The sequence below is a fragment of the Equus quagga genome, chromosome 10, assembly GCF_021613505.1.
Source record: "Equus quagga isolate Etosha38 chromosome 10, UCLA_HA_Equagga_1.0, whole genome shotgun sequence".
Lineage (NCBI taxonomy): Eukaryota > Metazoa > Chordata > Mammalia > Perissodactyla > Equidae > Equus > Equus quagga.
The window spans coordinates 31,921,881-31,934,166 of NC_060276.1; the positions used below are offsets into that span (position 1 = coordinate 31,921,881).

General features: G+C 34.0%; 1 protein-coding gene across 1 annotated transcript in view; it reads right to left on the reverse strand.

Moving 5' to 3' along the window:
- Nucleotides 1–7,776, reverse strand: part of HTR2C (5-hydroxytryptamine receptor 2C) — a 165,669-nt gene extending 157,893 nt beyond the window's left edge. Inside the window, exons 1-2 of the mRNA XM_046674110.1 lie at nt 7,742–7,776; nt 2,312–2,625 (exon numbers count right to left, since the gene is read on the reverse strand). Of these exons, the coding sequence (XP_046530066.1) occupies nt 2,312–2,625; nt 7,742–7,776 (349 nt within the window). The remainder of the gene's footprint in view (nt 1–2,311; nt 2,626–7,741) is intronic.
- Nucleotides 7,777–12,286: the final 4,510 nt, after the last annotated feature.

Consider the following 12,286-nt stretch of genomic DNA (forward strand, 5'->3'; position numbering starts at 1 on the left):
AAATTTAATTTTGTTTGAAGTGTTGTGTTATAGTTTTCTTTTTCTTGATCATTCTTTATTAGTGGGAATTTTCATTAAATGCCTTTTTTTTTTTTTTTTGGTGAGGAAGACTTACCTCACCAAACTAACATCTGTTGCCAGTCTTCCTCTTTTTTTTTTTCACTTGAAGAAGATTAGCACTGAGCTAACATTCATGCCAATCTTCCTCTACTTTGTACATGGGATGCTTCCACAGTATGGCTGACAAGAGGAGTAGGTCCATGCCCAGGATCCGAACCCATGGACCTGGGCTGCCAAAGCAGAGTGTGTGGAACTTTGACCACTTGGCCATGGGGCCGGCCCCATCAAATGCCTTTTTTGATTCTCATGTTCTTCTTTCTTCTTACAGTAACTTGGTATAGATAAGATTGGTTGCATTTTTGAATTTATACGAACATGGCTGGAAGTTTGTGGATGGTTTCCCAGATTTCAATCTCAAGACTATCTTCTTCTCTTCATGGAAAAAAATATAGTTTCTTTACTGGAGGGCTTTTGGGCTATGGTGAGGGGCAGTAGGGGGGAGGGTTGATGGGTCTTTACATGTTAACATTTTTTTTTATAAAATGGTAAATTTTCCCCTTTTGCTTCTTTTTCCCTTTGTTGTGCATTTTTTCCAAAAGTCACCTCTACCTTCCTTTTCCTACCCTTTTCTACCTCCAAAGAGTTCCTTTTCCAAGACTGCTTTCTTGTGTCCTATGCACCCTTCTAAGTCACTTCCCCAAAGCCTGAGCTTCCAGGGAAAGTTTTCAGAATTTTTAGACTTGGGGTAGACTCTCTTTTCTGTGATGATTTTAGATCAATCTTAGGCTTTCTGCCAGCTTTCCTCTTCTCCCGTTCACGCAGTTTTTCCTGGACTGTCCTTCTTCTACACAAGAGCATGTGATGGGGGCCTGATAGGTAGCCCACTCCGATATCCTGTTTATTTTTCTATTTACAGATAATTTGGAGTTTAGATATTCTCCAAATTTGGTGGTGGTATAGCGCAGTTTTATTTGTTCTTGTTGTTCTGTATTGTTGAGGGAGGATGGACGTGTTAGGAAATTTGGTTTTAGGCTGATGCAATTATTTGACCATCCATATATTTTTTAAGAGAGAAACTGGCAAAATGAAACATACCAGAAGACAAAGTACACCTTCTAAAGTACATTCATTCCAGTAAGCTTTTCTTGCATAATGATGGAGCTGGACAGCGGGAAAGTGCTCACTGAGCAGGTAAAATACTTATGCTTTGAGGTTAATGCATCATTGAATCTCAGTAAACATAAGAAAAGCATTTTTCTGAATTTTATAAAATGCCTATTAAGATAATCTATTACCACTGTGTGTTTAGACCAAGATAAATGATTTTCAAATTCCATGAGAGATTATTTTCTAGATGCGGTGATCTTCTGTTAGGATTTGAGAACTAGATACATTTTCAGTATTATTCCTTCTGGCCTAATTCCATTTTACACCCCAGGTAATGGAGTGTCTATTCCACTCCTTTGTGAGATGAGCATATCAGCAATTTAATTCAAACTGGGTTCTCCAACTCCCTAGTAAAGATACTTTGTATAAGTGATTTTGATTGTTAATTATAAATATTAGCTAGAAACAAAACTTAGGTTAAAATGAATAGGACAAAGACATGGCAGAAAAATAAAAAGAAAAACAAAAAACCTCTCGAAAATCAACATATGAAAACTTTCAATGCTTGAATTTTTATTGTGATAACGTGACCTTTCACTTGTATAGTTAGTCATTAATTTGTTATCGCCCGTCTCCTCCTAGAACCATGAATTGTAGACTCCACGAAGAGGAACAGCTGTTCTTGAGTGCTTATTATGCACCAGGCACTTAGTTTGCCAATATTTAAAAAAATAACTGAAAGTATATTTACTAAAGATGATAAGCCACTTTTTCCTTCTTTGTATAAGAGATGGTACTAGGTATGTGTACTGCCCAGAATATAGGAGCGGGAGCATATTTCTGTCACTGTCCCATTCTGTACATTGTAAGACAACTGTCATTGTTTACAAATGACACTGAGCCATAATGTATCTATGTAAGATCTTAATATATTATAAAGTGTCTGTTTTGCTTTTTAAGCCTCTGCTACCGATGTATTTAGTAAATATGATACATGCATACAATTTCTTCTGTCACACAATTTGCTTTTTTCATTTCCAAAACGATACAAGTAAAATAATTAACTTTGTGAGTGTTTACTCTGATACCTGACACAAATTTATGACATAATCTGAGATTGAAAAATTAATAAAATTGTACTTACCATAAAGGATTGCAAGCAGAGACAGTGGCATGACAAGTAGTCCCACCAGCATATCAGCAATGGCTAGGGACATTAAGAAGTAATTGGTGGCATTGTGCAGTTTCTTTTCCAAGCTTACTGCCATGATAACGAGAATGTTGCCACCTATTGTCAGGATGATTATTATGACGATTGAAAGTGCTGGCCAGTTTTGTACCCCGTCTGGGAATTTGAAGCGTCCACCATCGGAGGTATTGAAAATGTCAGTTACTATAGCTGCAACTGGGCTCACAGAAATATCGCATTGCCAAACCAATAGGCCAATTAGGTGCACACTGAAAATTAAGAAAAAAATAATCAGGTACATATCATATTGATTATACCTAACAAATTACTCATACAAAACAGTTGCTTTTCTCTTAACAATCATTGTCATCATCGCCATCACTTCTATCCTCTTAATTAAACCTCTGTACTTCTTTCTATCCGAGGAATACTAACTTTGACTGAGTGCTTATGATGAGTCAGGCACTTAGCTTACTGAAATATATATATGTATAATCTCATTTGATCTCATATAACAACCTCATGAGGTTAGTACTGGTTTATATCTATTACGTAAATGAAGAGACTGAGGTTCAGAGAGGTTAAGTAACTTTCTCAAGGCAATACAGACAGTTAGTGGCTGGGGTAGGGTCCACACTCAGGTGCCACTGATTTCAAAGCCTGTGTTTCAAACTTTTACTCTATACAATAATCTGAAACCACAGTATTGTTTGAATTGCTGTAATGGTCTATTCTTTATATTTTTAAAACATTAATTTCTTCTAGATATCCTCTGAGACAACCTACAACAGAATGAGAAGAGATTTTCTTTTAAATGTGCAGTACCTTGACAAGAAAATTGAAGTTGCCTTCTTTTAATCCAAAGCTAAGAAGGAATAAATTGCCATCGGACAAACTTCAAGCAAGATTTTGGATGAGGCACAGTGGGTTTTGGCAACAGTACATATTCATTCTTTTTAGAACTCGTCTTACCTTCTCAGAGCTGCAGAATGACTTTATGCTGGTACATAGTTTTTATCTGTGCTATAAATTTCCCTTCTACCTGACACTCTCCCCATTTCTGTCCTATGTTTTCTGGGCCTTGTTCTAGGCTAGAAAGTGATTTGTGGTGATTGATTAATTCATATGGGTTTGCTGCTTTCGTATGCTGGAAACGAAATCTAAGTCATTTAAAGCATACATTTCTCATGATGGTATTTTGGTAGATTTTACTAGTAGGAATTTCAGGCCAAGTGGCAGGCTAATGCAAGAGAACTGGACATGGTTATGTTTTGCAAGTTTCAAATTAATTTCCCCTGATGGTGATATGAGATTTAATCAGGTTACGTACATTGTGTCCTCTCCAAGTGTAAGCTCCTAAAGTGTCTAATAAAACTAACATTTTCCTTAATAAAATAGACAAGACAGACAAGTATATTCAATATTTCCTACTTAAAAGCAAGAATTATTATCTGTAAAAGACTGTCTTATGTGTACTCTATGTTCAGTAATATTTAACGAGTATTAAGCATCAACTATACTATATGTAGTGGTTGTAAAATCTGACATTATTTATAGAGGAAAAAATTTCCTCTACTGGTACAATATGTGCTAAACCATTTTCAATGCTAGCCAGTTGAAGTCAGATTCTTTCAGGAATTGGGGAGATGGAACACATGACAATACAACAACCAGAGTTTATGAGTTTTCCATGCAAATGCCTTTGTTTCATTATCTCACTCACTTGTTCTTTGAACTAAAAATATTATCTCCATACAGGGAAAATATATGCGTGATTGGATTGACTCATCACTTACTATCAATCATCAGAGAAACTTGCAGTAGTAAAGCTAGATGATTATGATTATCATAATCATATCATATCTATAATATTTTATACGCACACACATGCACACACACCATCCTTTCTGAACTGAGTGAAACAGCCTGAAAAATTATTGGCATTATTTAAACTTAAGTAAAAATATTGTAATAATTTTTAGCATATTTAATAATTATTTCTCTTAATATCTTGTTAATATACTTCTATGTATTTTTTTTTTTTTAGGAAGATTAGCCCTGAGCTCACATCTGCTGCCAGTCCTCCTCTTTTTGCTGAGGAAGACTGGCCCTGAGCTAACATCCACGTCCATCTTCCTCTATTTTATATGTGGGATGCCTGCCACAGCATGGCTTCATAAGCAGTACATAGGTCCATGCCCAGGATTGGAACTTGCGAATCCTGGACTGCTGAAGTGGAGCACACGAACTTAACCGCTGCGCCACTGGGCCGGCCCCTCTATGTATTTTAAGATAATGAAGAAATCATAAAAATATTTTGACTTTCTCATTCTACAAGGAATAGAAAACTAATAGTTCAGACATTTAGCTTAAAATTACTTCTCATTAGTCAAAGTTACTTGATGTCCTAAGCAACATGGAGGGGAGAGGCATACATAGTAATTTTTATCAAATAATGAGAAGCAATTGGTAAATTCCTTCAAATGCTGGCCGTGTTATTTTCTTGGAACATAAATAAATAAGCTAGGGGCTGGCCTGGTGGCATAGTGATTAAGTTTGTGTGCTCTGCTTCAGTGGCCCAGGGTTCATGGGTTTGGATCCCAGGTGTGGACCTGCACACTGCTCATTGAGCCATGCTTTGCTGGCATCCCATGTACAAAATAGACGAAGATGGGCACTGATGTTAGCTCAGGGCCAATCTTCCTCACTAAAAAAAAAAAAGTGAAAACACTATATGATTCAAAAACTCTATATCATAATTAGTCTGTGATTAACGTGAGAAGAAATTGTTGAAAGAAAGAGCCAAATAAATAGAAGCAAGTTATTTACTCTCAGCTTTGGTTATTCTGTCACTGTATTTGTTGCATTTGGCATGTGGCCAATGTCCTAGCTACGTGATCTTAATGATTTTTTTTTGACCAGTCACTTAACCTCTTAAAACATCAATTTCCTCATCTGTTCAACAAGGATGATCTCTGTCACATGATTGTTGTGAAAACTAAATGATATATGTAAAATCCTGAGAATAGTACTTTGTCATAATAGGCCCTCAATAAATGTTGGAGCTTACCCTCTTTCTGCCTTCAAAGTTAAACAAAAGTATTTTAGGATGTCTACCCCTCAACTCATGTATTTCAAAATTTTTCAAGAATTTAAGTCCTGATTTTATTTTCGGAAGATACCTATTTATGCAGAACTGTGCTCCGATAGTAATTTTAAATTTGAGGTCTTTTCTGATCTAGCTGATGAACACCTTGTCTTTCTGGCATTAAAAAAAAATTATGGTTTAAATTAGCTGACGATCATCTCAAGTAGTCTCACAGGACTTTACGTTCACAATAAAATACTGCATCTTCAACTGTCAGTAAGAGAACCGCAAATATATTTAGCCTTAAGCCTAGAAAATAAAGTCCTAGCAAAATATGCAGTCCAACTTCAAATTTTCTAAGTAAATTATGAAAACATCTAAACCCTTTCATATTTCTCAAAGAATGATAGAGAACTGCAGGGTAAAATTGTATATAAGGAAAGAATAGATGAAAAACTGTGTCCAATTATAAATTTTATAATTTGAGTATCTTAGAACTTTGAGGTAGAAAACTACTTCAAGTGGTCATCTTGCCTACCTCAACTGGTCAGATACATTTTTATTTTTTATTAAAGAGTCTGTGAGACAAATACCTAATTACTGAGGAAGTTTGTAGAATCTAAATATATCTATTGTGAATTATAAATAAACTAATGATGCTGGGGAAGATCGTGAAAGAGTATTTACTTCAGTTTCCTGGTTTCAATTCAACTAAAATTAATAAATTCTTATTGAGTACTACTTATGGGCAAAGTATTATGATTTTTATTGCAGTTTAATCCTGTTTTCTATAGTTTTGTAATCAAGAATTGGCTATATTATAATTTAACCTAATTTCTAATATTTGTTTGCTCAGTGAATTATGTACAGTCCTTTTACAAAAGTAAAACAATTTAGGTCTTGTTCCTAAAGCTTCTGTTAATTGTTATTAAGCCCACAGAAATCTCATAAAATATGTACACAAAATCACAATTTCTCTCTGAACAATGCAAATAATTTATTCACTGTTACTAAATTTTTAATGAAAATATAATTTTACACTCTTGGTAGATAAAAAACGATAATTTCATTTAAAAGTCTGAGTACATTTTAAATCTACTGGGATTTTGCATGGCATATGACAATGGACATTATTAGAAAAGATGAATGGTCCCTTGTTTCTATTAACAGAGTGTAAAAACTTCTGTATGACTTCCTTAGTTTCATAGCAGAATAATTTGGTGCCTGTTAAGGTAGCCCTACAATTTGGTACATAGACCCATGGCTATAGGCTGAATTGGCACAGGCGCATGGAGTAAGAACATTTGTCCTTTCGTTTTCCTGTTCCTTACTCTTTTTTTCCCTTTTTTATCATTGTCCTTCACCCTTTCCTTTTCCTGTCTGCTCTAGTTCTTTTGGAATAATGCATCTTTGAAACTTTCATTACTACAGTGTACAGTGACATCCAAGATGGGCTACAGTGGCGCCTATTGCAGAGGATCCAATGTTGATGCACTTTATATCTACGTTACTCTGTAAACTTCTTCCTGGGTGAGTCCTGTTACAGGAATCATAGAGGAGTGAGGCAATTCAAGGCTTCTCAACTGTACTGATCAGAGTTTACAGAGCCCTGGATCTTTGTTTCCATGCCCCCCCATTCCTCGAAAAGTGGGTTTGGAAGAAACAAACCCCAAATTTTATTAAGTTAAAAAGAAGATGTACCTGGGTTAGATCACATTTAGAGTTGCTCAGTACTTGAATCCAGTTCTTTACTTATCCCCTTTATATTACATTCTGTGGACTTTAACTACTGAGTCATTGTATCAAGACTCACGAACATGACATAGTTTTCCTCTGTCCAACTACATCCCTTAACCCCCAGGCCCTGACTTCTGACGCATTCTTTTGCAACATCAAATAAATTTCATAAAACCAGAGGCTTATAAAGATATTTTATTCCCTTGGCTGTTTAGTTCATGCAGGAAAGAAAAGGAAAGGACCTTTCTCATTTTCACATTTTAACTGTGAAGAAAGCAACCACAAGCAATGGAATTATTTTTGAATTGAGGGTATTGTTACCATATTACTTGTTTGAATACATGAACTTTTGTGTTTAATTGACAAATTATTCAGATTTTTTTCCATTTATTTTTTTTTGATTAGGAAACACCCACAATATTAGTCTATTGGGATGCAAGTCATTTGCACAGATTGAAGCAAATATAGCTGAATGATCATATAATAGCCTTTTAACATTTTTGAGCAAGCTACCATAAAAAAATTATCTTTTCAAAAATAGTAAGTAATAAGATCCTTACAGGAACGAATGCACCGCTTTCCTCAGGTTCACCATGATTGCTTCAGTCTTAAGCAACCAAAGTTTAAAATTGAGAAGAGGAAACTAACAGATTGGATTCATAATGCCATCCTTTCTGGGGAAAGAAAAAAAAGAGAAAGAAAATTAGTCAAAAGTCCAAATAACTTGCATAACAACAAATTAAATAAACAAATATACTTATTAAGTGATAAGAATCAATACTAAATTTAGCAAACAGGTAAGCATGTTATATCATATAAATGAAATTTATACAACCATCATAGTTTTGCTAAAATTTCTTGTATGCATTTTATTTATATAGGGCTTCTACTAAATCTCCCTCTATTAGAGTACATGTAGCTTCAGTTCAGTGTTTTGAGGAAGCAAGTAAGAATATACATTTCTTAATTTGCTAACCATTGGGGGAAAGTTTGTGATCTAATAATTAAGTAGCGTGTGTAAAGTAAAAAATGTTTCATCTTATAGCAATATGGAAAACTAAAACAAGTTTTCAGCATTTTTACAAAGTGAACATATTTTGTATAACATTTCCAGTTTTTTTCTTCAAAGTGAAGCAATTTGCATTTACATAGACTTTTGCATTAACCAACAATATTCTCCAGAGGGCAGCAACAGATTTATACCAAAATAAATGAGTTGGTCAAGTTTACTATATTAAATATAGCAACCACTCTAGGAACCAACTAGTTAGTATCCAATAGATAGTATGTTACAGTTACAGCAAGTGGAATAATGCTGAAAATTGCAAACAAAAGGCCAGTTGCACTAGATAATTGAAACAAAAGTCCTTAGTTTATTTTATTGATTGAGAGGTGACAATGCATCTTCAGAGGTACTAGGAAGGAAGCATGAAAACTCTCTAAGAAACTTTTCAAAGAATTTCAGAATGAATATCTTCAATTTTTGTGGGCTATTTTTCAAGGAGTTATTTGTTGCATTGCAAAACATCACCAAATATTTACACAGCCGATTATTCATCACTTAGCACTCACTATGTTCAGAATGCTAAAATACTGGCCAAGAGTAGAAAGAATGCAAATTTGCTGAGAATCTCTGCTGTGCTCCTTGTGGAAACATCTTTACAGAGCAGAACAGGTCACTATGAATCTTTACATTGACATTGAAGAAATATTCAGTGTGAATTCTAGTGATTAATATACAGACCCTCTGGTTTTTCTGCCTAGAGGTTCTAACTGGTAATAGAATGGGTAAACCTCTGTTCTCCATCTTGCCTTTTCTTTATCTTTTATTCTAGGATTTGGATTATACTCTTTTCCCACATCAAACATCTAACATCTAATTGTATTACTTTCTGGGGTCACAAGCTATTACAAGGGCCAAGATTGTCACGTTGTTAAGTGTGCATGCAATGAGTGGTCAATGAGAAAAATTTAGTTGAGTTGAGTGTGTGTGTTTGTGTGTGTGTGAGAGAGGAATAACATTGAAAGAGCATCCATTTTGTCCAATTTGTAAATATTTTTAAGGAATATAATAAAAATCTGTCGACAACCCTTTTTAGTGTTTTCTAGGTTCTTTTAGAAATCTGGAAATAAAATTTTACTAGAACAAATTGCCCCTTCCCAGGTTTCACATCTCATTTAATAGAACTATTATTCTAGACTCAAGCTACAAATTTAATTTATTCTCTTTTTTTATCCCTCAACTCTCACTTGTGATTTCTATCAGTGCCATCTGCACAAAAATCTATCTGAAAATCATCCCCTTAACTACAGTGATACGTAAAATATGGCCTCCAGTATCTAGAAACTCAAAATAGTCTGTGAGAGAGAGAGAGTGACATTAGCCAGACCGTTTCTATTCCATAAAATACTGCCAGACAACACATAAGTCCCTTTTTCTGGGAGGTCTGCAAATAAGTGAGAGAAAAAATGGTAAAGGGAGACAAAAAAGTTTTATTTTTCTTCTTAGCCCTCAATAAATATCAAAATTCTTCTTTTTTCCCAATAATGAAATATAAAAATTGTTTTCAATTTTTATTTTTCAAGTATCCAAAGATTAAAATAATTCAAAAGTTTCATAGTAAAATATTCTTCATTTCTATAGATTATAACAAATCAATTGAAATTGTGTTTGCCATAGCTTGATATGATAATCATCTCATTAAACATTATATTATCCATATTCTGAGTCATGGTAAAATCTCATTATTGTTACTCAGAATATTATTATATTCCTTTAAAAATTAATCAACTGCATCATCCTTTTTACCTGTAATTTTCCTGGGAAATATAAACAGAAAAATTGAATAACAAATATTTACTTTTTTAAGTTCCAATTTCATTGATTGAGAAGAGCATGTAGTAATCACAAAAGTATATTATGTGTATATATCTCCAATTTATTAACTAAAATACCTTGAAGGCAAAATAATATCTTTCTGTGCTGTTAATATTTACATCCTTTGAAAGTTGACTATACCTGACAGAAAATACCCCTGGATTGGTGGTAAATTTAGAGATATTATATGATAGACAAGAATATATTATGTAAGTTATGTAAGTAAGTAATGCCACATTACATATTTCCCCAAAGGGCCAGGTCACTATGATGGTATTTCGCAATGAGGAACGTTCTGTGAGTAATTCTACAAAAAGAGGAGGGGATGCAAACCCTCTTAAATCCTTGGATAAGATAAATTAGTTAGAGAAACAAAAAAATAAAACAAATCTAATTAAATGCTCTGATCTGCATACTTCTCAAACTCCACCAATTTTTCATAATGGAATTCTCATGCTTGTGTGAACACAAAAAGAATACCTTTAAATTTAAGTATTCAAATTTGGGAAGATTTGTGTTTTATAAAATAAAGAAAAAAGTCACTTGTGGGATAGCTGACAGAATGATTAATTTTTTATAAGAATTTATTAATTCTCATAGAAACTATGTTTGATCATGTAACAAGGTAATAATGTTATAAAAATATATACATGTTTATATGTGTGTGTATATACGTGTGTGTGTGTACAGAAAAAGATTGATTAACTTGAAATCAATTAGCTGTCTCAAGCATGAAGAGAAAATCACAGATTAAATCACAGAAGTAAGTTCCAGATGAGTAAATACACATTCAGACCAATCTCATTTCTTTCTGTAGCATAAATCACAAACCTTTTCATGCTCTTTCTAAAGCTCTGTAAGATCTTCAGGCATCAATAACAGTAACTACATTTGCTAAGGCAAAAAGGGGGACAAATATTAGTTTTCATATAGTTCTCTATAGTATAATTTTATACAAAAACTGCAGAATAACCTCAATTAATATGGAATTTTAATTAAGCAAAAGCCATACCCTCAGCATTATGTTTAATTGATGCCTATGAAATCTATGCTCATATATCAACAAATGTCAGGTGTCATATAGCATATATCACAAAAACATAGTGTGAGCACTTGAGAACAATTGAACCAAAATAAGATCTCCACTGTATATTCAGAAATAAATTTCATAATATCAGAATCAGTATCACTCACAGAAATACTTAAAAGCCATTATCAATAATCATCATGGAAGTGAAAATAATGACAAAAAGTAAAAACTCTGTGGGGAAGAAAGGCTGGCACAAATTAAAAAGAGCAAAGGCTACTTTTGTCTCTTCCAACATGACCTCAGGCTAGACTTGGGAATTTGTCAATTTCATAGCTAATTCCTATTTAGGTCTAAACTTAAGATTGACTGTGATGGGACCTAAGATTTCTTCAGATCACAGCTCCTATTTTGACTTATTCTTAGCAGCTTTTTAAGGGTTTTGCATGGGTATGAGTTTAAGTCATGCTACACCTCCTGCATTCATTGTAAAAGAATGTGATGGCTCATTCACTTGGTAGACCAGTGTTGTGCTCTCTCTAAGGGATATCTAGTTTTCCATGCTAATTTGCCATCCAGATGGTGGGATATATGTGGCCTTTATTTTTTGCTTGTGGAATACTGTATATTAAATTCATTTGTGAAAACTACAAAGGTGAGACGGGAAAATCAGTTTTGCATATCATTTCAGTTTTACACATACTAAATTTAGCTTATGAAAGAGCAACTACTTTGCTCTCTATTGGGAGGTAAAAGTAAAAACATGAATAATAACAACAAGGAAAACCCCCAAAATTTTGGAATCCAGTAAAGTCATAGTTGGGGATTAAGTTTAAGAATCAACTGTTAAGCCAGTAAAGAGTAGACATTAAATTAGAGAAAGGAAAAACAAGGAGAGAAGGCAGCAAATAAAATGGAGAGAATAGGCAAAAGGGAGAATGTCAAGGGAGAGTGTTTTGAGAAGGAACAGAGTTCATACTATGTGATTTGCTTAAAGAAGACTGCTAGTAAATTTAGCACCATTGCAATAAAGTAGTGTAGAAAGGATCTAGAATGCAGTTGGATGAAGGGGAAGAGAAGAGGAATGGCCAGATGAGAGAAGGTGATTGTTGAGGAAATGGAAAATGTTTAAAAAGTTTTGTCTGATGCAGCAGAAGCAGATGTGTACTAAATGTGTACTAAAGACCCTTTTGAGAGGAG